Genomic DNA, 26,063 nt, shown 5'->3' on the forward strand with positions numbered 1-26,063 from the left:
TGGACAGGTGCTTTAGTTAGTTAACGGTTAAGACTTTAACCATCGATCATGTTAAACCTGTCAGCTGGTTTATCATGGTCTGCTCCCTGCGTTTGTGATCTGCTCTTCAGTTTCATCACCCGTCCTGCCCTGATGTCACCCATCACTGTTTAATGTGTGATTGTCTCTCACAGTAATGTGTTAAACAAATAGACTTCCATTCATCTTTCACACCTTTAATGGATCCTGTGATGCTCCTCCTTTAATCTCTGTTTCATTTGTGTTCTCCACCTTTCTCTCTGTCTCATTGTGTTTGTGTGTTTGTCAGGAGCGTGTGCAGAGGAGTTTCCCTCACCCCATAGAGAAATGGGCGATTGCGGACGCTCAGGCTGCTATAGAGAAGAGGAAGAGGAGGAACCCTTTAGCCCTGCCGGTGGATAAGATTCATCCGCTTCTAAAGGTGCTCGTTCATCATGTGCAAATCTACATATTTTCCCCATCGACTAATCTGTGGGTCATTTAAACATCTAGTCAGCTAGTCTGTCTTGAAGAAAAATTTCATAAGTACACTGATATAGCATCACATCCACCACACTTAAAAAAAAACAAAAAAACAAAAAAAGATTTTAACATGACACACCATCTTAAAAATAACAAATGTTATGCTTGAAATACACGTATGTCAGAGCTGTACACCTGATTTGTTTTTTAAATTAGCACTGGTGCAAATGAACAAAAAAATTAATTAGCACAAAATGAACAAAATATTTAGCAGAGGACGGTTTAAACTGTTTTATTGTTATTTTTAAATAATTTATTTCTATTTGTATTATTTACTACATCTACAGCTTCTACAAAACAATTTCAATGACTTATTTGAATTGACTTATTTTATTATAAATATTCATCACAAGATAATTCGTGGTGCTGCAACACTCTCGTAATTTGATGTAATTTTTTGACATGCAGACTGTGAATGCGCAACACTTGAGCGCGACCTGACAACATGTGCACGGCAACCCGCTGAAGTCAGAGCGCTTGAGATTTGGCAGTAGCGAAATAGACATCAGACTCGTTGTACATGTTCTGTGCTTTAGTCAGCAGTTACACTTATTGCACACGGTTGAAATTTGTCATTGCATATAGTTTGCTTATAGCAAAAAGATGTAACAATACCAGAGTATCGTAGTCTGCAGCACCAGTAGTACTCGACTCGATTCGGTCCCTGCACACTGTCTGACTGACAGACAGCTGCTTGCTTACAAATGCTACATACTCATTTAAATGCATGTTTTAATACTCCTTTTACACCGAAAAGGACAATTAATCAAATTAAAAATCGGATATGTCCTAGTATGATTATTAAACTTCAAATGATGCGGTTTATTAAATAAATATACAGTCTGCATGTGCTGCACGCTGCAGAATGAATGTGTGAAGTCGCTCATGTGCCCAAAACATCCTATTTTATGTGCATCACATGCTGTAGCATCACTGCTTATTGTAGTAGATCGCAAACACAGAACCAGAAACGCCTTCGTCAAAATAAATGTTTGAATCGAAATAAAAGCTTGACATGATGTGAAATTTTCATCAATGTTTTAATTTTTAAAGTGATGCTCTGTTGTACAGCACTTTATTTGACAAAAATATGTTGTGAGGTTCTTTATTAAAGCACTTCATTTGATTAAAAAAAATGCAATGGTATGTTGAAAAGTATTTGTTCTATTTTCATTTGATTAAAGTTTGGTTCTTTGATTAGACGCTATCTTGATGATGAAATTGAATTAATCTTTAAAACATTGAATTCAGCAGAAAAAAAAACAGGAGAATTTGGGAAAAAATTCAGTAGAATTTAGAACAAAATAAAACTGATTTCACTGGGTCTTGAAGCAATGATTACTTGAGAAACATTTGAAAGAAACATGCTGTTGTTTTCATTCAGTATTTACATTGAAATTGAACATCTTAATAGGCTAAAGGAGTGTTCAGTAGCATATGACCTATTTTTTCTATGGTTTAGAAACTGGTATCAAATTATGACATTTTACTGATATCGTTACCGACTTCTGAAACACTAGCCACATACTCGATTTTTTATCGCAAAACTGACGCACCATCCTGCCCTGACTTATGTGGAGTGGGACTTTGAGCCAATGACATGCCACTTTATGTAATTCATGTATTTGACTGTTTAAAGATGCCAAAAGTTTTCATGTGTTGTAATGTTTATTAGGGTCACTCTAGATCAAGGGTGGGCAACTATTTTGATAAAGGGGCCACATCAGGCTTTCAGTAGCGCATGAGGGGGCCACATTGTACTCCTTTTGACAGACAATGTTCTGCATTGATTTGGTTCTTGTATCTTTCAAGCTGAGATATAGTTTACTCAATTTTCTGAAGTGTACATGTGTCTAATGTATTGCTCTACAAAGGTAAATATTTAAAAAACCGTATAAAGGCTGAGCATAATTATAAATGACTTATTTGACTTTTTTTATTTATCAAAACCAAACACCTTGCCATGATAAAATATGTATATATAATGAAGAGAAAGTGACATCATTTGAGTTGCAAAACTTCTACTCTCACTTAACGTTCATAAAGTGCTTCACAAGATTTGTCAAACAATACAAATCCACCCTGCCACATAAAATAGACACAACAAACAGTGTTTAACTGATTGGTTCTGCTCTTTATAGAAAAGTCAAGTTGTTGACTAGAGGTCATAATCATAATTACAGGCTTTTGGGAGGTTTAGAAATAACTATTTGATTTTTATGAATATGTTTAATGAAGTTTGAGATGGCACAATGCACTTAAAGTCAATCGTTGTCAGAACAATCTGACACTAATGTAACATGACTTTTTCAAAACGGAAAAGTCAGCGTTTCCTACAATGGCTTTATATGCTGAATGTGTTTTACTCCTGCAGGAGGTTCTGGGCTATAAGATCGATCATCAGGTGTCCGTGTACATCGTAGCGGTGCTGGAATATATCTCAGCGGACATACTGAAGCTGGCAGGAAATTACGTACGAAACATTCGCCATTTTGAGATCTCACAGCAGGACATCACTGTGGCCATGTGTGCTGATAAGGTATTTCTGCACCTCAAACACTACAATCCCAACAGAAATAAAAAATGACTTTCTGTATAAATATTAATCAGTGTCTGCTATTCTTAAGAAAAACATGCTTTTTTGCTGACACAATAAAGGCTGTGTGGGCGAGGGAAAATAATATTAACCCAAAAAATCATCGCTCACGTTCATGATGGGTCACATGCTTCTTGCAGTGTTTGTACAAGGTGCTTGAAGTGCTTGAATTTGGCTTTTTTTAAAATTGAAGTCTTAACGAGGAGCTACTGATACTGTGAGCGTGCGTGTACCGAGGACATGAACGAGCCTGGGACGAACTGTAAGTTTCAACCAAAACGTACTGGAAATATTCTTATGACTAGTTTTATTAAATACAATTTAAGACACGTAGAACATATCTGCGTTTGTGCATCAGTGTCTGTATTGGGTGCTTAAGGTGCAAAACTTTAATGTAGGAACTTATCCAAGATGTCATCAATATCAGTCGTATTCCACATGCAGGATCACAGAATGAAACGCTGATGACAATAAATGCCATTATTATTATAACTTAATTGAATAAAAGGTAATAATCAGCAATATGCGTTCACATATGGCTTTATTTAAAAGTTTGAGCGTGAAAGCATGACTCCGGGATGTTAGAACTACGTGCTAGAGACGTCATTACATGATGATGTAAAAGAACCGCTGAATCTGTTTTTGAACCGGTTCATGGAAACGAAAGGTCTGAAAGAACCGAAATGAATCAGACTTTCCATCACTAGTCATGTGACACCTGTTACTTTTGGCAGCGCTGTTCAGAATGGGCCAATCACAATCAAGCGTTACTGGAGGATTTATAAATATATTTTATAGATACTGCTGTTGCGGATTTAACAAGTATGAATCTTTGCAACTATCAGTTTGAATTATGAATTACTCTCCAGAGTGAAAAAATGAGATGAGATGTAAAACGTTTTGAATGATTTGAATGCAGATCAATGGAGGATTCAGTTTTGTGAGTCGTCTAGCGCCCCCTTCTGTAAAGAAAGCTTTGTGTCTCACAAAATCGATTATTTCTGACAACATTTGGGTCAAAATCTAAATATGTTGACAAACATGTCCCTTGACTTTTTAGTCATGAAAAAGCTTTCAAATAGCCCAAAAATAATAATTAAAAGGTGTAATTTTATAACCTAACCTTTAATGATATGAAAAGGCTTAAATCTGTTTTGCATTTATAATTTGGGTCAGTTCCTCTCATAAATCTGTTGTGTGACTTTAGAAAACATGAAACAGCACATGAGTCGTATGGACTTCTGTTTACAGACACAGTTATTCACTTCTGTTGGAAAGTGAAGTGTGTTTTAATGAGCACGCTACAATAACACATCAATTTCATCATGAATGAACTGTGAGAATATGTAGTTAAAGATGCTCATTGTTGTACTTGTAATGAGTGGTGTTTTATCAAAATAAATGAACTGAATGCTTAAAATATTTGTATTTAAAATGAACTATAATGAAATAAAGAAGAGCATAGTCCTTGAAAACAAATACAAATGTGCTTGAAAGTCCTTGAATTTCACTTTGAAGCATCTGTATGAACCCTGTCCTTGCATACTGTGTTCTTCTAATCAGTGTTATTCACCCTTAATCACTGTTCAGGTCATTTTTTTTTATTTTTTATTAAAAATGATTTTCTTGGGACCTGGGTAGCTCAGCGAGTAAAGACGCTGACTATCATCCCTGGAGTCGTGAGTTCAAATCCAGGACGTGCTGAGTGACTCCAATTCGTCCTCCGCCACCCGGATTGAGGCGAGTCACTACGCCACCATGAGGACTTAGAGCGCATTGGGAATTGGGCATTCCAAATTGGGAAAAAAGGGGATAAAAAATAAATAAATAAATAAAAATGAGATTTTCTTAATTTGAGCGGCACAAGGCATAGTGACTTTTCCAAAACTGGCCACCTGAACACACAAAAGATATGTAGAGTAGATTTGATGAGTGTAGGTGGTTTTATCAAACAGTCCCCCGTTTGTACTGTTTGGGTCAAATTTGACCCGCCATGGGAAATGAATATTGTGGCATCACTGCAAAATCTCACCCTTCAACGGCAGTTTTGTTTTAGCCACTTAAAACAAGTGGTTTACAAAAATGCTACAGTTTTACGAATAATTGACTTTTATAATACAATGCAAACCTTGTTATAATATATAATGGACCCTATATTAAGAGCGCAAGCATTACGCTCAACGTAATGCCTTAACTCATAAGCGCAAAGTCAGTGGGCATGGTCATGAAGTTTTGGTATTTTCGTGCAAGCATGCGCTAAGTCAAGGCACAAGTGGGTTTGGTGAAATCAACCACACAACACGTAAATGGGCTGGACCAAGTGCAATTTAATTCTGAGGTTCTTTTCCGGTTATTCCAGCGCCTGCGTCCTATTATATAGTCTATTGCCTCAAGCACCAATGATTTAAAGACAGCACATTAATAAGAAATTGGTAGTGTAAATGAACTTTATGCAATAATTAAAAGAATAGAAATATGGACTTAATTGCATTGTGTTGTGTGCATTAACTGCATCCTTGATGAAAGCCATATTTCTTTGACAGTGACTCACGCTCCTTTTACATGAATGGAAAATATGATTCTTGTCAGAATTTGGATGCATGCTGCTTTAAATTACAGAGAATGTAATTATTATGAATCACTTTCATCTACTGACACACAAATCATAGTTAGTATTAACAGTGATTGTATCGGAACGCACTTCACTTCTACCAGTCAATTTTGATTTTGAACAAATAAATTAATTTATTGAAACATGAACAAATTAAAACAAATATATTTCTAAATTCAAATTACACTTCAAACTAAACAAAAATATAATCAAAATAATGAAGTGGGCGGGGGGCCTGGGTAGCTCAGTGGTAAAGACGCTGGTCTACCACCCCTGGAGTTTGCTAGTTTGAATCCAGGGCGTGCTGAGTGACTCCAGCCAGGTCTCCTGAGCAACCAAATTGGCCCGGTTGCTAGGGAGGGTAGAGTCACATGGGGTAACCTCCTCGTGTTCGCTCTCGGTGGGGCGCGTGGTGAGTTGTGCGTGGATGCCGCGGTGGATGGCGTAAAGCCTCCACACGCACTATGTCTCCACGGTAACGTGCTCAACAAGCCAAGTAATAAGATGCGCTGGTTGATGGTCTCGGACACGGAGGCAACTGGGATTCATCCTCCGCCACCCGGATTGAGGCGAGTCACTACGCCACCATGAGGACTTAAAAGCGCATTGGGAATTGGGCATTCCAAATTGGGGAGAAGAGAGAAAACAAAATCACCCAAAAAAAAAAAAAAAATGGCTACGACAGTGTTTGTCAGGGACTTAATTTGATGTTCCACTATATTTTCATTAGTTTGGAAATTAACTTTATTACCACCTGCTGGTGGAATCTCCAAACTGCAAATGCAGGAACTGAATTTGGACTTTGCACTGAGTTATGGCCCAAACATACTCTACGCAAGTACGTGAACGCAGACGCACCTTGCTACGCAAGCTCGATTTCACGCGTCGTTGTGTTGTGAAATGTGTCAGTGCTCAATTCATAACCTAACGCATGTATGCGCTGCATTCTCAGCGTTGCTCGCAAGAGGCGCTGGAGCAGATTTTCTTCTTTCATTCAACAACTGTCATGGCGGACTCGTGCAGCAATTTGAGTTGAATCTTTTCGAAAAATACATATGTCTTTTTGTCCCCAGTCCATTCATACGAACTTGTTTTTTCTCCGTGTCTCTCCCCACTCCTCAGCTATTGACTCATTTACCACATCCGGGCTGCATCAGAAAACGTAGGCAGCTGACTTGATGTCAAATCAGTAAATGGTTTAACTGACAGCTGTTTTGAATGAATGGAACTCTTAAGGAAACTGGTCTCCGAACAGTTTGAAAAGCACCTTATTTTCATCTTGTCTCCATATACAGGTTTCAGACGCAGCACCAGTTTCGTGGTCATGCCTAAAAAAATCTATTGCCCCCTTGTGGTCTGAGGTTGTAACCGCCAGAGCAACACAAGAGCGCACGTAATGTATGTACAAAGGGACCACGCATTAGCCATGCATTGGCCAGGTGCTCACGTCTGCATTTGCGTACTTGCGTGAAGTATGTTTCGGCCTTAAAGACGTGGTATTGAAACATCTTTGCGCAAGAATGAATTCTTAGGAAAATAGCAAATTGCACTTTGCGCCACTTCATTTACATACAATACACGCACAGTTTGTGCAAACACTCCCACCCACGCCCATTTGCGCTTTGCGCTGGCACGAAAATTGCACTTAGAATTAGCGCTCTCACTAAAATTGGATAAGACGTTGCGCACGGTCGTAACGCGTTGCGCTGCACTTTGTGCACTAATGAAATAGAGCCCAATATGTTTGCTGTAACGTTAGCTTATAGAGATCAGCCAATAAATGGAGCTCTGGAGTCATCTAATGGCCATAGTTGTCATTTCATGTAATTATTATTTTTATTCCAGCAGATGTCACCAGAGACCCCAGTGCATGACATATTTTGATGTTTTGACAATCTTTCAATTTACTGAAATTAAGGTTTTTATTGAAGTGAAGATAACATAAAATGTGCTTATTTTATATGAACGTGAATGGAATACTTGAGTAATTTATAGGTAAAGTAAAAAATACCATAATTTATTAGTACCGTTTTTATTTGAGTTCACTCACACTAGTGTTATTATATTTCTAACTGGGTAGGGCTCTTTGGGACAGTCCTCAGCTGGTTCAGGTCATATCTAGAAGGGAGGGGTTACTATGTGAACATAGGCAACTATGAATCTGTGTGGATATCCATGACGTGTGGAGTCCCACAAGGCTCCTGTTCAGCGTCCTGTCCTCAGGTCTTTACACTGGCTTCCAATTACAATTAGAATTGAATTTAAGGCACTATTGCTAGTTTTTAAATCACTCAGTGGTGTAGGACCTAAATACATTTAAGATATGCTTGTTGAATATAAACCCAACAGACCTCTCCCAAGTTCCCAAATACCAAGTTCACTCAATACAAGGTGAGACAGCATCTAGCTATCATGCCACCTGCAGCTGGAACCAGCTTCCAGAAGAGGTCGGATGTGCTCCAACAGTAGCCACATACAAGTCCAGACTGAAAACACTTCTGTTTAACTGTGCATTTATTCACTGTGCACTTATTGATTGCACTGCATCATCATTTCTGTATGTTTTTTAAAAAAAAAATTTATGTATCTATTTTTATTTCTTGTTAATTGATTTAAAACTATTTTTTATGTAAAGCACTTTGAACTGCCATTGTGTATGAAATGTGCTATATACTGTAAATAAACTTGCCTTGCCTTTAAAAAAAAATTGGGGATCCACATTTGATGTTTCGTGTCAAATTTGACCTGAACAGATGGAACGGGGTTCTATATTGATATGTAAGTGTGCAAGGGTTAATCTCATGAATATGCAAATAAGAATGTTAACATAGGGTTTACAAATGTACAGCATGAAAACTCACTTCCCATTATTAATTACAGTACTAACCATGGTCTAAAATAAGGGGGCTCGGAGCAAAATTGCCACCGAAAGTGAGAAAAATGCCCCAGAAATTGAAAATGCCCCTGTTGTGAATTACAGGTGTTGATGGACATGTTCCATCAAGTTGAGGAGGACATTAGTGTATTTCCTCTCATGGACGAGGAACCGTCGGCGTCTGAAGAACAGGCATATTATGACCTGGTGAAAGCGTTCATGGCCGAGGTACGACAGTATTTGCGAGATCTCAACGTCATCATCAAAGTGTTCCGCGAGCCATTCGCATCAAACACCATGCTCTTCTCCCCTCACGTGAGTCATCAGGTTCTTCCTCATCGTCATACCCCTCTTTCTCACTCTTCAGATGCTCAGAACTGCTATCTGTGTCTGTAGGACGTGGAGAACATCTTCAGTCGAATTGTGGACATTCACGAAGTGACGGTGAAGCTGCTGGGCTTGATTGAAGATACGGTGGAGATGACCGATGAAGGAAGTCCTCATCCGCTGGTGGGCAGCTGTTTTGAAGACCTCGCTGAGGTGAGACATCATTAACACATCATCAGATCAAGCAGCTGCTGACAGATTTATGTGTTTAAACTCTTCAGCTCTGCTGCATATTTTGGCTGCCACACACATTTTTCTCACCTAAATTTAAAAGCTCACCTTACACACATACGGTGGACTAAAATTGCTAAATATTGGTTTCATTTTATAGAAAACACCCCACAAATGCTCCCAATAATTCATAAAAAAGATTGTATATCTTATCTACTTTAGCATGTGTTCTATATATTAAAGTAAATACTTGTAAATAGCATAAATTGGGTATGTAAACATTAAACATGTAACAATACATGTATAGTGTATGTATAGGCAATATGGTATATGCAATTTTAAGACATCATATTTATTGATGGAATATATGAATTTTTTTAATTTTTAGAAGCGTAAAATATGACCACATTGATGAAAAACTAATGATAGGATAAAAAGGTTAAAATGTATACAGTGGCAAGAAATAAAAGTATGTGAACCCTTTGGAAATAACGGGTTTTCTGCATTAATTGGTCATAAAATGTGATCTCATCTTCATCAAAGTCACAAGTATAGACAAACACAATGTGCTTAAGATAACAACACACACACAATGTATAATCTTTCATGTCTTTATTGAACACATCCCATTAAACATTCACAGTGCTGTGGAAAAAGTAAGTGAACCCTTGGATTTAATAACTAGTTGATCCTCCTTTGGCAGCAATAACCTCAACCGAGTGTTTCCTGTATCTGCGGATTAGACCTGCACAACGTTCAGAAGGAATTTTAGACCATTCTTCCTTACAGAACTGCTTCAGCTCAGACATATTCTTAGGATGTCTGGTGTGAATGACTTTCTTAAGGTCATTCCACAGCATCTCTATTGGGTTAAGGTCTGGACTCTGACTGGGACACTCCAAAAGGTGGATTTTCTATTTCTGAAGTCATTCTGTAGTGGATTTACTTCAATGTTTAGGGTCATTGTCCTGCTGCATCACCCAACATCTTCTGAGTTTCCGCTGACACACAGTCACCCTGATATTATCCTGTAGGATATCTTGATAAACTTGGGAATTCATTTTTCCCCTTGATGATGGCAAGTGGTCCAGGCCCCGAAGCAGCAAAGCAGCCCCAAATCATGATGCTCCCCCCACCATACTTCACTGTTGGGATGATGTTTTCATGTTGGTATGTGGTGCCCTTTTTATGCCATATGTAGTGCTGTGTGTTCTTCCCAAACAATTCAACCATAGTTTCATCAGTCCACAAAACATTTTCCCAGTAGTGTTGTGGAGTGTCATGGTGGTCTTTGGCAAACTTCAGGTGCACAGCAATGTTTTTGTTGGAAAGCAGCGGCTTCCTTCATGATGTCCTGCCATGAACACCATACCTGTTTAATGTTTTCCGTATAGTAGACTCATGAACAGAGATATTAACCAGTTCCAATGATTCCTTCAAGTCTTTATCTGTCACTCTAGGGTTTTCGGTGTGTCCTTTGAGTCATCTTGGCTGGATGGCCACTTCTAGTGAGAGTACCTACAGTACTAAATCATCTCCATTTATAGACAATTTGTCAAACTGTGGACAGATGAATATCTAAGCTCTTCGAGGTAACTTTGTAACCCTCTCCAGCTTTATGCACAGCAATAATTATTGATCGTAGGTCTTCTGAGATCTCTTTTTTGTGAGGAATGGTCCACATCAGCAGAATCGTCTTGTGAATATCAAACTCAGAATGTCAAAGTAGCTCTAACCCACACTTCCAATCTCGTTTCATTAATTTGATTCCAGGTTTGCCAACTCCTGACACTAATTAGCTTTTTTGACGTCATTAGCCTAGGGGTTCACTTACTTTTTCCACAGCACTGTGAATGTTTAATGGGATGTGTTCAATAAAGACATGAAAGATTATACATGTGTGTGTGTTGTTATCTTAAGCACATTGTGTTTGTCTATACTTGTGACTTTGATGAAGATGAGATCACATTTTATGACCAATTAATGCAGAAAACCAGCTAATTCCAAAGGGTTCACATACTTTTTCTTGCCACTGTATGTCTGTAGTTTACCAAGTTAGAAGGTCCCTGTGTAATAACTAACGGTATTTGTTGAAAGGGAATTTCTTCCATACTATATTTGAGCAAAATGAACATTATAATCAGAGTTGGGAGGGTTACTTTTAAAGTGTATTACACTACAGATTACATGGTGTAAAATGTAATTTGTAACTTACTCCATTAGATTACTTAAAGAAAATAAGTTAATAACAAGTACAGTAATACAAAATACACTTAAAATAAAAAATAAAGTCTCTGAAAAAAGTCTAAATATCTAATGTAATGTTTCTTTGAAAACAAGAAAATGTAAATGTATCTTGTTTAAAGGATTTTTCTCATCAAGAATAAGATTTTTGCCATACATCTTTTCCTTATTGTCAAAGATCTTACTAGAGTAAAATATTATGATCTAACATTGATTTTCTTTATAGAACAAATAAAATTATGCCTGACAGCAGATGCATGTAAAAGGGCTAGAAATAGCATTTTAGCTTAGAATAAAGTTGTGTTCACATAATAATTTACCCAAGGTTAACTATTACTTCTGCGCCAAACATACTTCCGAACCCTGCAGAGTGAATACAACCACATCTTCTGATCGTATGTGGATTCTCTCAAAGGAAAAGTTCCTTAATAGCTGCTTTTCCACTATCGGGCCAGTGCGAGCCAGGGCTATCAACTGGCCAGCCGGGGCCAATAGCCACGGACCTCGAGCCGCCAGACCAAAATCGATCTGCGTTCCCACCAGCGTTGCCCTTAATATGCCGCTGCGGTGCTGACGTCACACACCCCGCCCATTTCACAAGCAAGATGGAAGCTCAAGCTGAGATATGTCATGTTATCTAGTTATCTATAATATCGAGTTTATATCGAATGTAAACAGCAAGATAAGTTAGCGTTGACAACTCACCGACTGTAACTGCCATGATGTCCCGAGTGGTCTCTCCACTAACAGCGGGACGATGTCCCAGCACACAGTCTATAACAGTTCACTAAACCATGGAAAGTCATTTCTTTGGACACCGCTTTGTCCATTGTGCATTTTAATGGATTTGTACTGTGCCCGCATTTTTTTTAATTATTTTTTCCCCGAACCAGTACCGTTGTGTGCTGAATACACAACCTGGGAAGTTCGGCGAAACTCCGCCTTTGACATTGAACCCGCCTCAATAACTGGTTGGCCTTGTTTGGCACAAGGGAAGTCGGCAGGCCAAAGCCCATTGGCCTTGAGGAGGCACGATGAAGCCCCGGAAGTGACAGTGGGAACACAAGTGCCCCTGGCACGCACTAGCACGCCCTCATTTGGCCCGATAATAGAAACACGGCTAGTGATGTCATATTCACCTTTTCACTCATAACAGCGTGAGACCACCCTCTGTCTACTCGTATGAATGTAACACATCATAAGTAAGTGTTTCACCGCTGTTTGCGTCATTTATATGGATAAATGTTTTCTAACTGAATAGACTCAATTTTTAAATGAAACAAATTACAATCAAAGTAATCTCTGTAGTGATCAAAGTACTTTTTGAATGTAACTGTATTCTGATTACCAACAATTTAAATTGTAACTGTAGTGGAATACATTTACTCATATTTTATATTTTAAACATGTATCACTGTTACATGTGTTCCGTTACTCCCCAAAACTGATTATAACTGAAGTATACCCAAATGAATTTGGGAATCAAGACATGAGACGTTTGTCTTTGTTGTCTTACACAGATCATATTTCACAGGGTGATTATTTTGATAATCATTCAAACTGTGGTGGTATTTTAACATAAGCTGCAGTCACATTTCTGAGAACTAGAGCTTTCATTTGATAAATGGCATGTCTATTATAGTGCTATTTGAAAAACGTTTATATTCCTACATCATGCACCATTTTTGCAATACAGAGGTTTTCAGGCCTGATGTTGTTGTTTTATGTAACATAAATGCAAAAGCTTTCAAGTGGTACCACATAATATGGCTACATATGAATCCAGCAGCTTTAACATTTTATAAGTAAACTTCTGCCAGCAGATGGTTGAGTGGTTGAATGTTAATAAAGATGTTTTACACACAAAGAAATGAACAGCACTTCTGAAAAATCTATTTAAATGATGTACACATGAGATGAAGGTGTGTACATCAGAAGTGCTGAAGAGCGACTATTTTACAAATCACCATTTTAAGCCATTTTAAAGCAAATACATAATATTACGAGATGTAATTTTACAGTGATATTGCACAACCCTTTTAGAAAGAGGCTATCAAACTCTGTTGTAATGTGTTTGTGTTTATTAAACTTTAATGACAACAGACTGTTTTTATATTTGGCACATATAGGCAACATCCCATAATACAAGTGTAGCGTTTCCATGGACTCATTGTTTTAGTTTGAGAGTCCCTCCCTTTACCTTCACACTTTACACTGTTTGACCCCCGTGTCGTTTCAAACATGCAGACGCTTGTTTTTGCTCGCAGTGTAACAATACAGGTCACATCAGGGTGTGCCGCGGGTCATTTATTAACTCACGGGTGTTGGCCATTTTCAGGAGCTGGCCTTTGACCCCTACGAGACGTACTCGCAGGACATCCTACGCAGCGGCTTCCATGACCACTTCCTGAGTCAGCTCTCCAAACCCGGAGCGTCCATATACCTGCAGGTCAGAGGTCATTTCAGGAATGACAATGTTATACCTTTATTTTGTTATTAATGTGTAAATTTTGCCCATTAAACTGCTGAGATGAGGTTGCATCTAAAATCACAGTGTTTCAGAATTTTTGTTTTGATATTGTTACTAACCCTGATTTAATGTCTCTCTCTGTTTCTTCAGTCCATCTGTGAAGGTTTCAAAGAGGCGGTGCAGTATGTGTTACCACGGTTACTGCTCACACCTGTGTACCACTGTCTTCATTACTTTGAGATTTTAAAGGCGAGTGTCGTCTCTGAACATCAGCACTCATCAGCAGTTCCCTTCCCACAATGCACCGTTATACTTGATTTATGCTAGCACTGAAAAGTTTGGATAGACACTTTTGATCTAAAAGCTTAAAATTGTGAAAATTACTTTTGTTGACAAATGAACATTGAGTAATAATTGAGTTGGAGAAGGAAAATCAGCCTGATTTGGTCTGTTGCTGCAGTGTTTTCCGTGTGTTATGTTGTTTCGGTAGGATCAGTTCAGTCGTGAGTCACATGTGCACTGAGCTTTACTGCGGTTTCTACAGCTCCAGCATTCACAGCGCCTCTAAGCTGCTTTCAGGATTCTTTCAGGGGGATTTATGGAGCATAAATGAGCAAGTATCTGGCTGAAGGTCCTTGAGTACCACAGTAAAGCAGTGGACAGACTGCCCTTTCATACTGAAGCAGCTATGTCATGAAAGTGTACAAGAGGACTTCAAATCACCTCATAAACTCAAATATAAATAAATATAATGTCCTGAAGTCATGCAGCTGGATTGTTTGAAGGGTGGGGGTGTGCAAAACTACATATTTCAAAATCGACTACTTGTTGAGGGGTTGTCTGAACTAAGGGCCAAACAGATATATCGGTTTTACCGATTAATCCGTGCAGATAGTTGCTTTTTGGAACCATTGGCTATTGACAAAAATCAACACTGATAGTTGCTGATATTTTTTTTTTTCTCCATGTTTCTCTGTGACCAAAACCCTTCAAATCTTCATTTTTTCTGGTCATTATTGGGATTTTCGGTCGCACAACAAACATGCATCTGAGATTTTACATTTTGGACTTTTGCAGCATCTATGTCTGTGCCCATCACAATAAGGAAAGACAAAGATTTTTTTTTTACATTTCAATAAATTAGATTTTAAAAACTATCGGCCGATTAATCTGTTCTACCAATTTAGTTATCGGTATTGGCAAAATCCACTATCGGTCGACCTCTAGTCTGAACAACTAGTCGACTAATTATTTTTAAGGAAACCTTGAATATTTTGTCTGGTTTCGAGTTGACCTAATCCTAATCACATGCTTTTCTTTGGGCTCATTACATAGATTGCGCTCTTACCAAATGTTTTTTTTAATTTTTATATTTATTTTATTTTATCCCCTTTTTCTCCCAATTTGGAATGCCCAATTCCCACTACTTAGTAGGTCCTCATGGTGGCGCGGTTACTCACCTCAATCCGGGTGGCGGAGGACAAGTCTCAGTTGCCTCCTCTTCTGAGACCGTCAATCTGCGCATCTTATCACGTGACTCGTTGTGCATGACACCGCGGAGACTCACAGCATGTGGAGGCTCATGCTACTCTCCACAATCCACACACAACTTACCACACGCCCCATTGAGAGCGAGAACCACTAATCACGACCACGAGGAGGTTACCCCATGTAACTCTAACCTCCCTAGCAACCGGGCCAATTTGGTTGCTTAGGAGACCTGGCTGGAGTCACTCAGCACACCCTGGATTCAAACTCACGACTCCAGGGGTGGTAGTCAGCGTCAGTACTCGCTGAGATACCCAGGCCCCCTTACCAAATGGTTTTAAAAGTTAGGTTATTTTTAACTTGACAGCCCATCTTAAATGCAACACTCATGGCACTTTGCTTAAAAAACAGTGCAAGATGCAACACAATGTCCAAAATACATCAGATATACATTGGATATATATTAAGTTTTGCAAATAAAATGGGTTTCGAAAACTATTTTGTGTACTAGACTCATTGGTAGCTGACATCATAATCAAAGGAGTCCTTTAAAGGGAACATATTTTCTGAAATAGTTTTGTGTTCCTTTGCAATAGGTTTTGGGTTCCCTTATCCATTCCTTATGAAAATTAACCATGGTTTTACTACAGTAACCATAGTTGAACTATTCTATTTGTAGTAAAACCATATTAGCCACAAAATGTACCATTCTATTACTACACTAACCGTATTTTAACCATGATATTTGTGGTAAAACTGTAGTAATAATACGCAAAAACCAAAACAATAGAAATAAATATAGTCAAAACATGTTTACTACAATTTTACTATAGTAACACCATGGTTAAAGGAATGTTCTGGGTTCAATACAAGTTAATCTCAACTGAAAGCATTTATAGCATAATGTTGATTACCATAAAAATTAATTTCGACTCATTCCTCCTTTTCTTTAAATGTGTGTTCCAGTGAGAGACTTACAATGGAAGTCAATGGGGTCAATAATCTGTAAACATTATAATACTCACTGTTTCAAAAGTATAGACACAAGACATAAACAATATGTGTGTTAACATGATTTTACTGTGATAAAATCACTTACTAACCACATCTGTGGAAAGATATAGACAATTTAATGCTGTGAACCTTAAAACAACTGTAAAAATTACAATTTAAACAATTTAACAGCTTAAATAATACACATTTACACAATAAAGGTGCTGTAAGTGATATTAATAAAATAAGTGTTGTGAGATATCTCATCGGTCTCTGTGACAGCACTAGATTCTGTAAACAACAAACAAAAATGTGTCCGCATCTCTGACGCTTTCTGCCTGTCAATCATTTTGCACGTTCTCATAGTATTGTAGTTGAAGTGAATTATTGAGGCTTAATGTGTTTTTATGCCATATTGTTCATAACAGTTGACAGTTGAGGGCGCTATTGTGCTGCTGTTGTTTTTAACAACCGTTTCTACTCTCAATAAAGCTCATTTGGGATCTTTGGAGTGCAGGGAAATAGGAAATAGGGGGTGTGGCTAATTCAACGGCTCAGACTCGTGGAAGTAGAAAGGCTAAAATCGCTTACAGCACCTTTAACTTGTATTGAACCTGGAATATTGGAATATTCTGGAATATATACTGAAAAGTATATTTTCTAAAAATCATGGTTTCCACCAAAATAAACATGACCTTACGAAAATTAACCTTTCGCTATACTAAACCTGCAACCATTGTTGCAGAACCATGTACCACAAATTAACCATGGTGTTACTATAGTAAGACTAACCATGATTTTTTTGGCAGAATGATTGATTTTTATTTCTATAGGTTTGGTTTTTCTGTGTTATCACTACGGTTTTACCACAAAATATCATGGTTCAAGTATAGTTACTGTACTAAAACCATGATTTATTTTCATAAGGAGTGGATTAGGAAAGAACCCAAAACCTTTTGTGAGGGAACGGAAACTATTTCAGAAAATACATTCCCTCCCTGTCCTCTAAAGGGCTCCGTAATAACCAAATTAGTCAAAATATTTCATAAACAAACACGCTTGGGACAGTATATATGTGGAACTTTATAAATGTTCAAATACTGCAGTGTTCTGAAGCAGTCTGCTCCTCACTGCTCATTCCTTGCTCATTGTTTTCTCCTCTCGGCTCTACAGCAACTGGAGGAGAAGAGTGAGGATGAGGAGGATAAAGAGTGTTTGAAACAGGCCATCACAGCACTGCTGAACCTACAGAGCAGCATGGAGAGAATCTGCTCCAAGAGTCTGGCCAAGAGACGACTCAGGTACACACACAAACATACACAATCTACTTATGCACAAGCACAGTTTCTAATTTCAAGTGTTTAAGCATAAGCCTTTAGATCAAAAGATGTTTAAAATCATGAGAAATATAATTCAGTCAAGTGTGTCTGAACTTTTGTCTCGTATACTCACACACACAGAGTCCTGAGCTGCTCCACCCATCAGCATGTGTTTCCCTCTGACCCTAAAATAGCCACTGAGCGGGACACGGGCAGGGGGGTTTGGGGTCTGTTGCGTCAGGGTTTGTGCCGCCCGGCCCGGCTAGTATTGTTCTCTAAAAACACATAGAGAGAGTGAGAGTTTAACTGTACTGAACTGTACTTCAGCATCTCCGCTCAGAGTGTTTAGAACACCTCACTTTTTTCTCTTCGTCAATCGGAGTGTAGAGATGCTGTGAAGATGATCAATAATGTGGATCTGACATCTATACGACCTCGTTTTTGTCCATTTTTTGGCATTTAGCATATTTTTTGTAGTTTTATGCGTTCTTATATGGGGAAAGGATGGCTGATACGGTATGTATGTTATTCACCTTATGTTCATTTACAGAGACTTTATTGAACACATATAGACTGTGTTTGCGAGTTATGAATTCTCTTCCTGTGCGTTTAAACCAGAACAAAGAACCAACTGGCTGTGGAGGCGTTATTGTTGTGAGCTTCAATAAGAGAAATTCAATACGATCTTTTCGAACGCCTCTAAAAATGATCATTTTTGCTGGAATATTTGAGTTTGAGTTGGAATAGTTTGCATGGAACCGTTCTTATTGTTTTGACAAACTCTACGTTTTCACTAATGATAAAGTGATTTTTCAAATGAAGTTGCATTGTATTGTTAAAACAAGTAAAATTACCACTCAAGTATTAATAGCAGGGTTCCAATGGTCATGGAAAACCTGGAAATGCTCCAGAATATTCCATGAGTTAAATATTGCTCTTGTGTTGAGTAAAAGTTTCTCGCAAGCCAAAGTGATGTCCGAATAATTGGTATAAATAATTAATTTACAAATCAGTTTGATTCAAAATGATCTTTAAAAATCTGTTTACAGTGATCAGCCTGGAAAGGTCATGGATATTCATCGGTCAGAAAGGGTCGGAATCCTGTAAAAGTCTTAGTCTATTCTTTTAGAAGAGTTTACATTTGCACTTGATTGTCCTCATGCTTTTTGTTGTTTATTCAATATTGTTTTTATTGTTAGAATTGTGTTCTAGTCTGTTTAATTGGTGTATTTCAAACAAGTCTGTTAACGTATGTGGGGGGTAATAGTGTTGTCCCTCGCCCGCAGTACGGCTCTGTCCTGAGTGTGGCGCTCTTCTTTGATACGCTGATATGAGAAGAGAAACCCTACAGCTGTAGCTTTCCGACATCTGCTGTGAAGTGACACACGTGTTCTCGTGTCCCCACAAACACACTGAAATAAGCTGCTTTACACAAGTGTACAGATAGTTCTTCTCTAGACACCTGCAGTGGCATTTGCTCAATCACTCAGTCTCTCTCTCTGTAACTTGGGGTTCCCACGGTCACGGACAAACCTGGAAATATCAGGGAATTTTGCAGTTGTGTTTCACAGACCTGTAAAAGTCACTTAAATTAACATGTAAGATGTTAATCTTGTGTAAAGTAAATTGTTGTTTGAAATATGTTCTTTGTTCAGTTCTTTTCAATGTATTGGTATGAATCAATCTAAATTTATATGAATTTTTTGAAATCATTATCCAGTGATCACAAACGACTGACACGGTCATGGAAACTCATTGGTCAGCAAATGTGGGAACCCTGCTAACTTCATCTGTCTGTTTTGATGATTTGTAACCAATAAATTTGTCATTAAAAGACTGAAAAGACCATACATAAAATCAGCGTTTACATCTTCAAACACATAATTTCTCCTCGCAAGCGAATCAGGTGATCAAAAGGTTAGAACTTGAATCAATCTGATAGTGTAGAAGCATGTTTCCTTCAGGTCCTGGAGGGGAGTTGTATCCTAAAGTGATCGTAAAGTGATGATGTTGTGAACCTCCAGGACTTGGTTCAGTCCTAATCGCTGTAGTGAAAACAAGTATTGTGCTGCTCTACTTCTGGTCTTCTAAATAACGTTTGAATGAGGTATTGTGTAAAGAGTCGATTATTTTCCCTCTCCGAAGCCTCCCCTCCAATGATTGAACCCATAACTTTAAATTTGTCTTGTAATTTTCTTTAAGTTCTCCTCCTGTTCTTCATTTCTGAACATTGCACTGTTGTTGTTCTCACTTTTTTGAACTCTGTCTTGGGTTGTGTGTTCCAGCGAGTCGGCGTGCCGCTTCTACAGTCAGCAGATGAAGGGGAAGCATCTGGCCATCAAGAAGATGAATGAGATTCAGAGGAACATTGACGGTTGGGAGGGGAAAGACATCGGCCAGTGTTGCAATGAGTTTATCATGGAGGGAACGCTCACCAGGGTGGGTGCCAAACACGAGCGGCACATATTCTTGTTTGATGGGCTGATGATCTGCTGCAAGTCCAACCACGGCCAGCCACGATTACCAGGAGCCAGTGCAGCAGAATATCGACTCAAAGAGAAATTCTTCATGAGGAAGGTGGGTGAGGAGAAGAGTGGAGCAACTCCACACTAGAGAAATCAGATGGAATAGATGGATGGATGGATGAATGGTGGATAGATTTATTGATGGATTGATAGGATGAATAAATGTACCTGATGGTTGGATGGAGTTATTAATGGATGGATGGGGGGGGGCCTGGGTAGCTCAGCGAGTATTGACGCTGACTACCACCCCTGGAGTCGTGAGTTCGAATCAGGGCGTGCTGAGTGACTCCAGCCACGTCTCCTAAGCAACCAAATTGGCCCGGTTGCTAGGGAGGGTAGAGTCACATGGGGTAACCTCCTCGTGGTCATGATTAGTGGTTCTCGCTCTCAATGGGGCGTGTGGTAAATTGTGCGTGGATCGTGGAGAGTAGCATGAGCCTCCACATGCTGTGAGTCTCCGCAGTGTCATGCACAATGAGTCACGTGATAAGATGCGCAGATTGACGGTCTCGGAAGCGGAGGCAACTGAGACTTGTCCTCCACCACCCGGATTGAGGTAAGTAACTGCGCCACCACGAGGTCCTACTAAGTAGTGGGAATTGGGCATTCCAAATTGGGAGAAAAAATACATTAATAAATGGATTTATGAATCGATGGATAGATGGAACTGTTGATAAATGGAGGATAGATGGATATATTTGTGGATGGATGGATGGATGGATGGATGATGAATTTATTAATGGATGGATAGATAGATGGAGTTATTGATGGATGGATGGATGGAGTTATTTGCAGATGGATGGATGGATGATGAATTTATTAATGGATGGATGATAGATGGAGTTATTGATGGATGGATGGATGGAGTTATTTGCAGATGGATGGATGGATGATGAATTTATTAATGGATGGATGATAGATGGAGATATTGATGGATGGATGGAGTTTTTTGATGGATGAATGGATGATTGATGGATGATGGATTTACTGATGGGATGGATGAATAGATGGAGTTATTGATGATGGATTGATGATGGATGGATTAACTGATGGATGGATGGATGGATGGATGATGGATTTATTAATGGATGGATGATGAATGATGGATTTATTGATGGATGAATGAATGGATGATAGATGGAGTTAATAATGGATGGATGACAGATGGATGAATAGATTATGGATTTATTGATGGTTTGATGGATGAATAAATGGAGTTATGGATGGATGGATGTATGGAGTTATTTGCGGACGGATGGATAGATGGATGGTAGGGGTGTAAAAATATATTGTATTGTATTGTATTGTATGACGCTCTTGATATGATATCATATGTATAGTATGATACATAAATAAATACATAAGTGTGATTAAAACCAAGCAACATAACATTGAGAGCTATGAAACATTCTCCTCGCTGGAGCGGCAGCGCTGAACAATCACAGGAAAACAGAGCATCTAGTCTACATAGGCGAGTTGAGAGCTCGAGGACCATTGGCAAACGGCAAGTATATTGTAGTGTTACAGCTTGTCGAATTTGCCAAACAATGGTGTCATGTTTCGGTGCTACTGTACATCAAACATGTCATTCTATTTACGCCGACATCACTGCGTGAAACGGTGGGTTTGTTAGAAAAAAACAGCAGCAGCAAGTTGCAATTAACAGCCAGTCTCTCCCAGCTGACATGGAGCATGATTACATTCACAGCAAGATGCTCATAACTATCAAAAACCAGCTTATTAAAAATAAACGACAATGTAAGAAACCCACGATTACATGAGACTAATTATGTTCTGCTTTTGACATGGAAATGTAAACAGATATAAGCACAACATTTGCGGCCATTGGATAAGCCAGTAAGAATAGTGGGAAAGGTTTATACATGCAAAGTAAGCCAGGGGTAAGAGGGCAAAACAAATTACGTGTGCCGATCGGTTTTTGCTCAGACCGCTAAATAACATTGGATTATGTATATTGTAAAGCCAGAGATCAGGTTCCTCTCAAGTTTTGTTTTTTTCTCCACTAACTGTTTAAATACTTTCTTTCTCTTTGCTACAGTCACTTCAGCTTGTTCACAGAGGGCTTTAAGACTTGAAGGCATGATTTTCTATAAAGCTGCTTTGAAACTATGTGTGTTGTGAAAAAAGCTATACAAATAAAAATAACTTGAATGTAGACAAACTAGGGATGCACGATATAACGGTGGCTGATATATTATTGGTTGATAACCGGGAAATTCGGAATATGATCGTGCCGATAATGGAATTACTTCTGATATTTTCGCAGATAATTTAATAATCTCTTGACTGCCCGCGGCTTCTTTTCTTCAGGCAGAGACTCGGGCAGTGTGTGTGTGCATACACAACGTCTCTGTGTGAGTGAAAGACAAGCTCATGTTGCTCTCTGAAGATTATTTCTACAACATCTCTGCACCTTATTTTGTTTTGGGACCGGTTTTAGTCATCTGCTATAAGTAATGACTAACATATTCTGCTATAGTAATGACGCACATAAGCACAATGCAAACACACACAATCACACATCCACCGCTGCAATCGCAGTCTGGCTGCTAGAATAAATATTACACCATGTATACAGAGATTACGGTTCATTTTGTTTAATGTTTGTTACATGCTGTTAATTTATTGCCTCATTTTGGTTTAATGCATTATTACAACTGTTTGAAGTTCATTATTCTCTGTTAGCGAGTCATCAGGATTTCTAAAATTCCATATAGGTGCATCCTTAGACATATTACTTTTTCTCAAGAAAAGCATGAAAATTGTGAGTTCATTTTAGTTTGTCTCATAACAAACAAAATAAATGCAGCGCTGTTGTTTAAGTTACTTTATTTTAGAGCTCTGCTTTATGTTGCCAATGTCAGACACTGTTGTGTGAATTCATATTTAAAATACATTTATGTTGAATCATTTTTAAAAAATTAGTATCGTGTCGTGAGGCTTGGCATTGTATCATATCATGAAATTTATGTATCATTACATCCCTAACGGATGGATGGAGTTATGTGTGGATGGATGGATTGATGGATGGATAATGGATTTATTGATAGATGGATGATGGAGCTATTGGTGGATTGATGGATGAATAAATGGAGTTATTGAAGGATGGATGGAGTTATTAATGGATGTTATTGGTTGATTTATGGATGGATGGATGATAGATTTATTGATGGATTGATTGATGGATAAATGGTGGAGTTATTAATGGATAGATGATGGATGGATGATTGAGTTATTAATGGATGGAAGGATGGATTGATGGAAGGATGGATGGATGATGGAGTTATTAATTGATGGATGGAGGTATTCATTGATGAATAGATGGATGGAGTTATTGGTGGATTTATGGATGGATAGATGATGGATTTATTGATTGATTGATTAATGGATGATAGATGGATGGATGGAGTGGAGTTATGGATTTATGGATGGTTGGATTCTTTGATAGAGGATGGATGGATGATGGAGCTATTGATGGATGGATGGATGGAGGTATTATATAATGGATAGATGGATGGAGTTATTGGTGGATTTATGGATGGATAGATGATGGATTTATTGATTGATTGATTAATGGATGATAGATGGATGGATGGAGTGGAGTTATGGATTTATGGATGGTTGGATTCTTTGATAGAGGATGGATGGATGATGGAGCTATTGATGGATGGATGGATGGAGGTATTATATAATGGATAGATGGATGGAGTTATTGGTGGATTTATGGATGGATAGATGATGGATTTATTGATTGATTGATTAATGGATGATAGATGGATGGATGGAGTGGAGTTATGGATTTATGGATGGTTGGATTCTTTGATAGAGGATGGATGGATGATGGAGCTATTGATGGATGGATGGATGGATGGAGGTATTATATAATAGATAGATGGATCGAGTTATTGGTGGATTTATGGATGGATGGATTCTTTGATGAAAAGATAGATTTTTGAGGGATGGATTTGTTGATGGATTGATGATGGATTGATCTGATGGATTGAGTGACTAAAGGCTTTATTCTCATGAGCTCCTGTGTTCTCCATCAGGTCCAGATAAACGATAAGGATGATAAAGAGGGTGAGTACCGTCACGCATTTGAGATCATTCTGAAGGATGGGAACAGTGTGGTGTTTGCTGCAAAATCAGCGGAGGAGAAGAATGGCTGGATGGCAGCGCTGATCTCGCTGCAGTATCGCTCCACGCTGGAGCGCATGCTCGACACGGCCATGCTTCAGGAGGAGAAGGAAGAGCAGATGAGGCTTCCAGGAGCAGAAGTGTACCACTTCGCCGAGCCAGACTCAGAGGAGAACGTTGTATTTGAGGAGAACGTTCAGTCCAAGTCTGGCATTCCCATTATCAAAGCTGGAACTGTGCTGAAACTCATTGAGAGACTGACCTTCCACATGTATGCTGGTGAGTGATGCAACGTTAAAGTAAAGTGGGGAATTTCTGCACCATTTGTGGCACCATGGTATCACAGTCTGTTTGATTGAGTGGGTCGGACAGAACAACAGTAGCTAAACCATTGACTTGAGTTTGGGATGGGACACTCTTTTTCTTCGAACAGTAGCAGACCTGGGTAGTTTTTGAAACCTCTTTGAATGTTTGCAATTCTTTCTAAATGTTTAGTGCTGCTATTGGTGCAGAAATTAAACTTAACAATGGCTGGTCAATGACTGGTACAATTTACCAGTATATTGTTTCGTAAAACGCTGAACAAAGTTCTGCATGACCTCCAAATGAAAGCGTTACAGAAATGGCTGCAGTTGCAGAAGGCAATCATTGTACTGTTTTATCACTATTGTACTATTTTAAAAATGTGTATTCCAGTCATGGATATTTCTGTTTTAAATATATATTTTTCCAGTTACTCTCTGCTGAAAAATATTTAATCATTGAAATATTGCTCGTAGAGCTTGTGTTGAGTAGAACTTGCTCGCCAAAGTGATATTCGATTTGTATACAAATATTTAGTAGGTTTTTGCAGTTAATTTGTTGAAATGGCTTGCAGAATGTCTGAATGATTCACTCGTAAATCAAAATGATTTCTCAGAAATCCCAAATGACTGGAAATGCATTGGTCAAAAAGTGTGGGAACCCTGGAAAACAATGAATTGGAGCTCAAGAAGCACAACTGGATACGCTTCTCAAAAACAGATGTGTGTGTCAGTGCATTGCAGCCAAATCCCAATTAAAGTTCATTTAAATTTAGTTAAAAAACGTTTGGTTATGTGACAAAGCATCTCTTTTGCAAGTGCACTTTTCCACTTTTGCTTGTGTTTTTCCTTTACATCCTCGTGATTCTCCATTCCATTGAAATCAATGAATTCACAGGGACGTGTCTACGGATGGGCTACGGTGCCCACCCAATCCGATCAGTGAAACCACCAAGATGCATCAGTGTTCTTTCAATGTTTGCTGTAGATTTACTGCTGTCAGATCTTGGATCAGTTTTTACTCCACAATACTGGCTGTTTACCTGCCACGGCTAATGCGCATTACTGATTTATTTCACAACCTTCAGAAAGCTCAACAACAACAATAATGACACAACAGAAAGGGCCAAATGCTGAAGATCTCGACCAAATGAATCAACAATCTCATTCTTGTTCTGAGCTTGTTTCACACATCTGTAAATATTTGGGATCATTTTACATCACAGATGTCAGTGAGATGACCTGTTTTGTTTTGGCGCACCATTAGCGTTGATGACACAAGTAATACTGAAAAAACACAATGGCTATTAAGTTCAAACCTGTTATCTGTACAATGTTTTTCCTGTGTGTAATTGTGTGTGTGTGTGTGTGCAGTTGAGGATAA

At 38.5% G+C, this 26,063-nt stretch overlaps 1 protein-coding gene across 1 annotated transcript in view; it reads left to right on the forward strand.

Moving 5' to 3' along the window:
- Positions 1 to 26,063, forward strand: part of LOC127426466 (son of sevenless homolog 1-like) — a 76,449-nt gene that overhangs the window by 13,844 nt on the left and 36,542 nt on the right. The window contains exons 4-12 of the mRNA XM_051673302.1: positions 308 to 439; positions 2,915 to 3,079; positions 8,728 to 8,937; positions 9,019 to 9,162; positions 13,763 to 13,873; positions 14,045 to 14,143; positions 17,549 to 17,676; positions 19,980 to 20,271; positions 24,290 to 24,656. Coding sequence (XP_051529262.1) covers positions 308 to 439; positions 2,915 to 3,079; positions 8,728 to 8,937; positions 9,019 to 9,162; positions 13,763 to 13,873; positions 14,045 to 14,143; positions 17,549 to 17,676; positions 19,980 to 20,271; positions 24,290 to 24,656 — 1,648 coding nt within the window. The remainder of the gene's footprint in view (positions 1 to 307; positions 440 to 2,914; positions 3,080 to 8,727; positions 8,938 to 9,018; positions 9,163 to 13,762; positions 13,874 to 14,044; positions 14,144 to 17,548; positions 17,677 to 19,979; positions 20,272 to 24,289; positions 24,657 to 26,063) is intronic.

Source organism: Myxocyprinus asiaticus, chromosome 35 (genome assembly GCF_019703515.2).
Source record: "Myxocyprinus asiaticus isolate MX2 ecotype Aquarium Trade chromosome 35, UBuf_Myxa_2, whole genome shotgun sequence".
NCBI lineage: Eukaryota > Metazoa > Chordata > Actinopteri > Cypriniformes > Catostomidae > Myxocyprinus > Myxocyprinus asiaticus.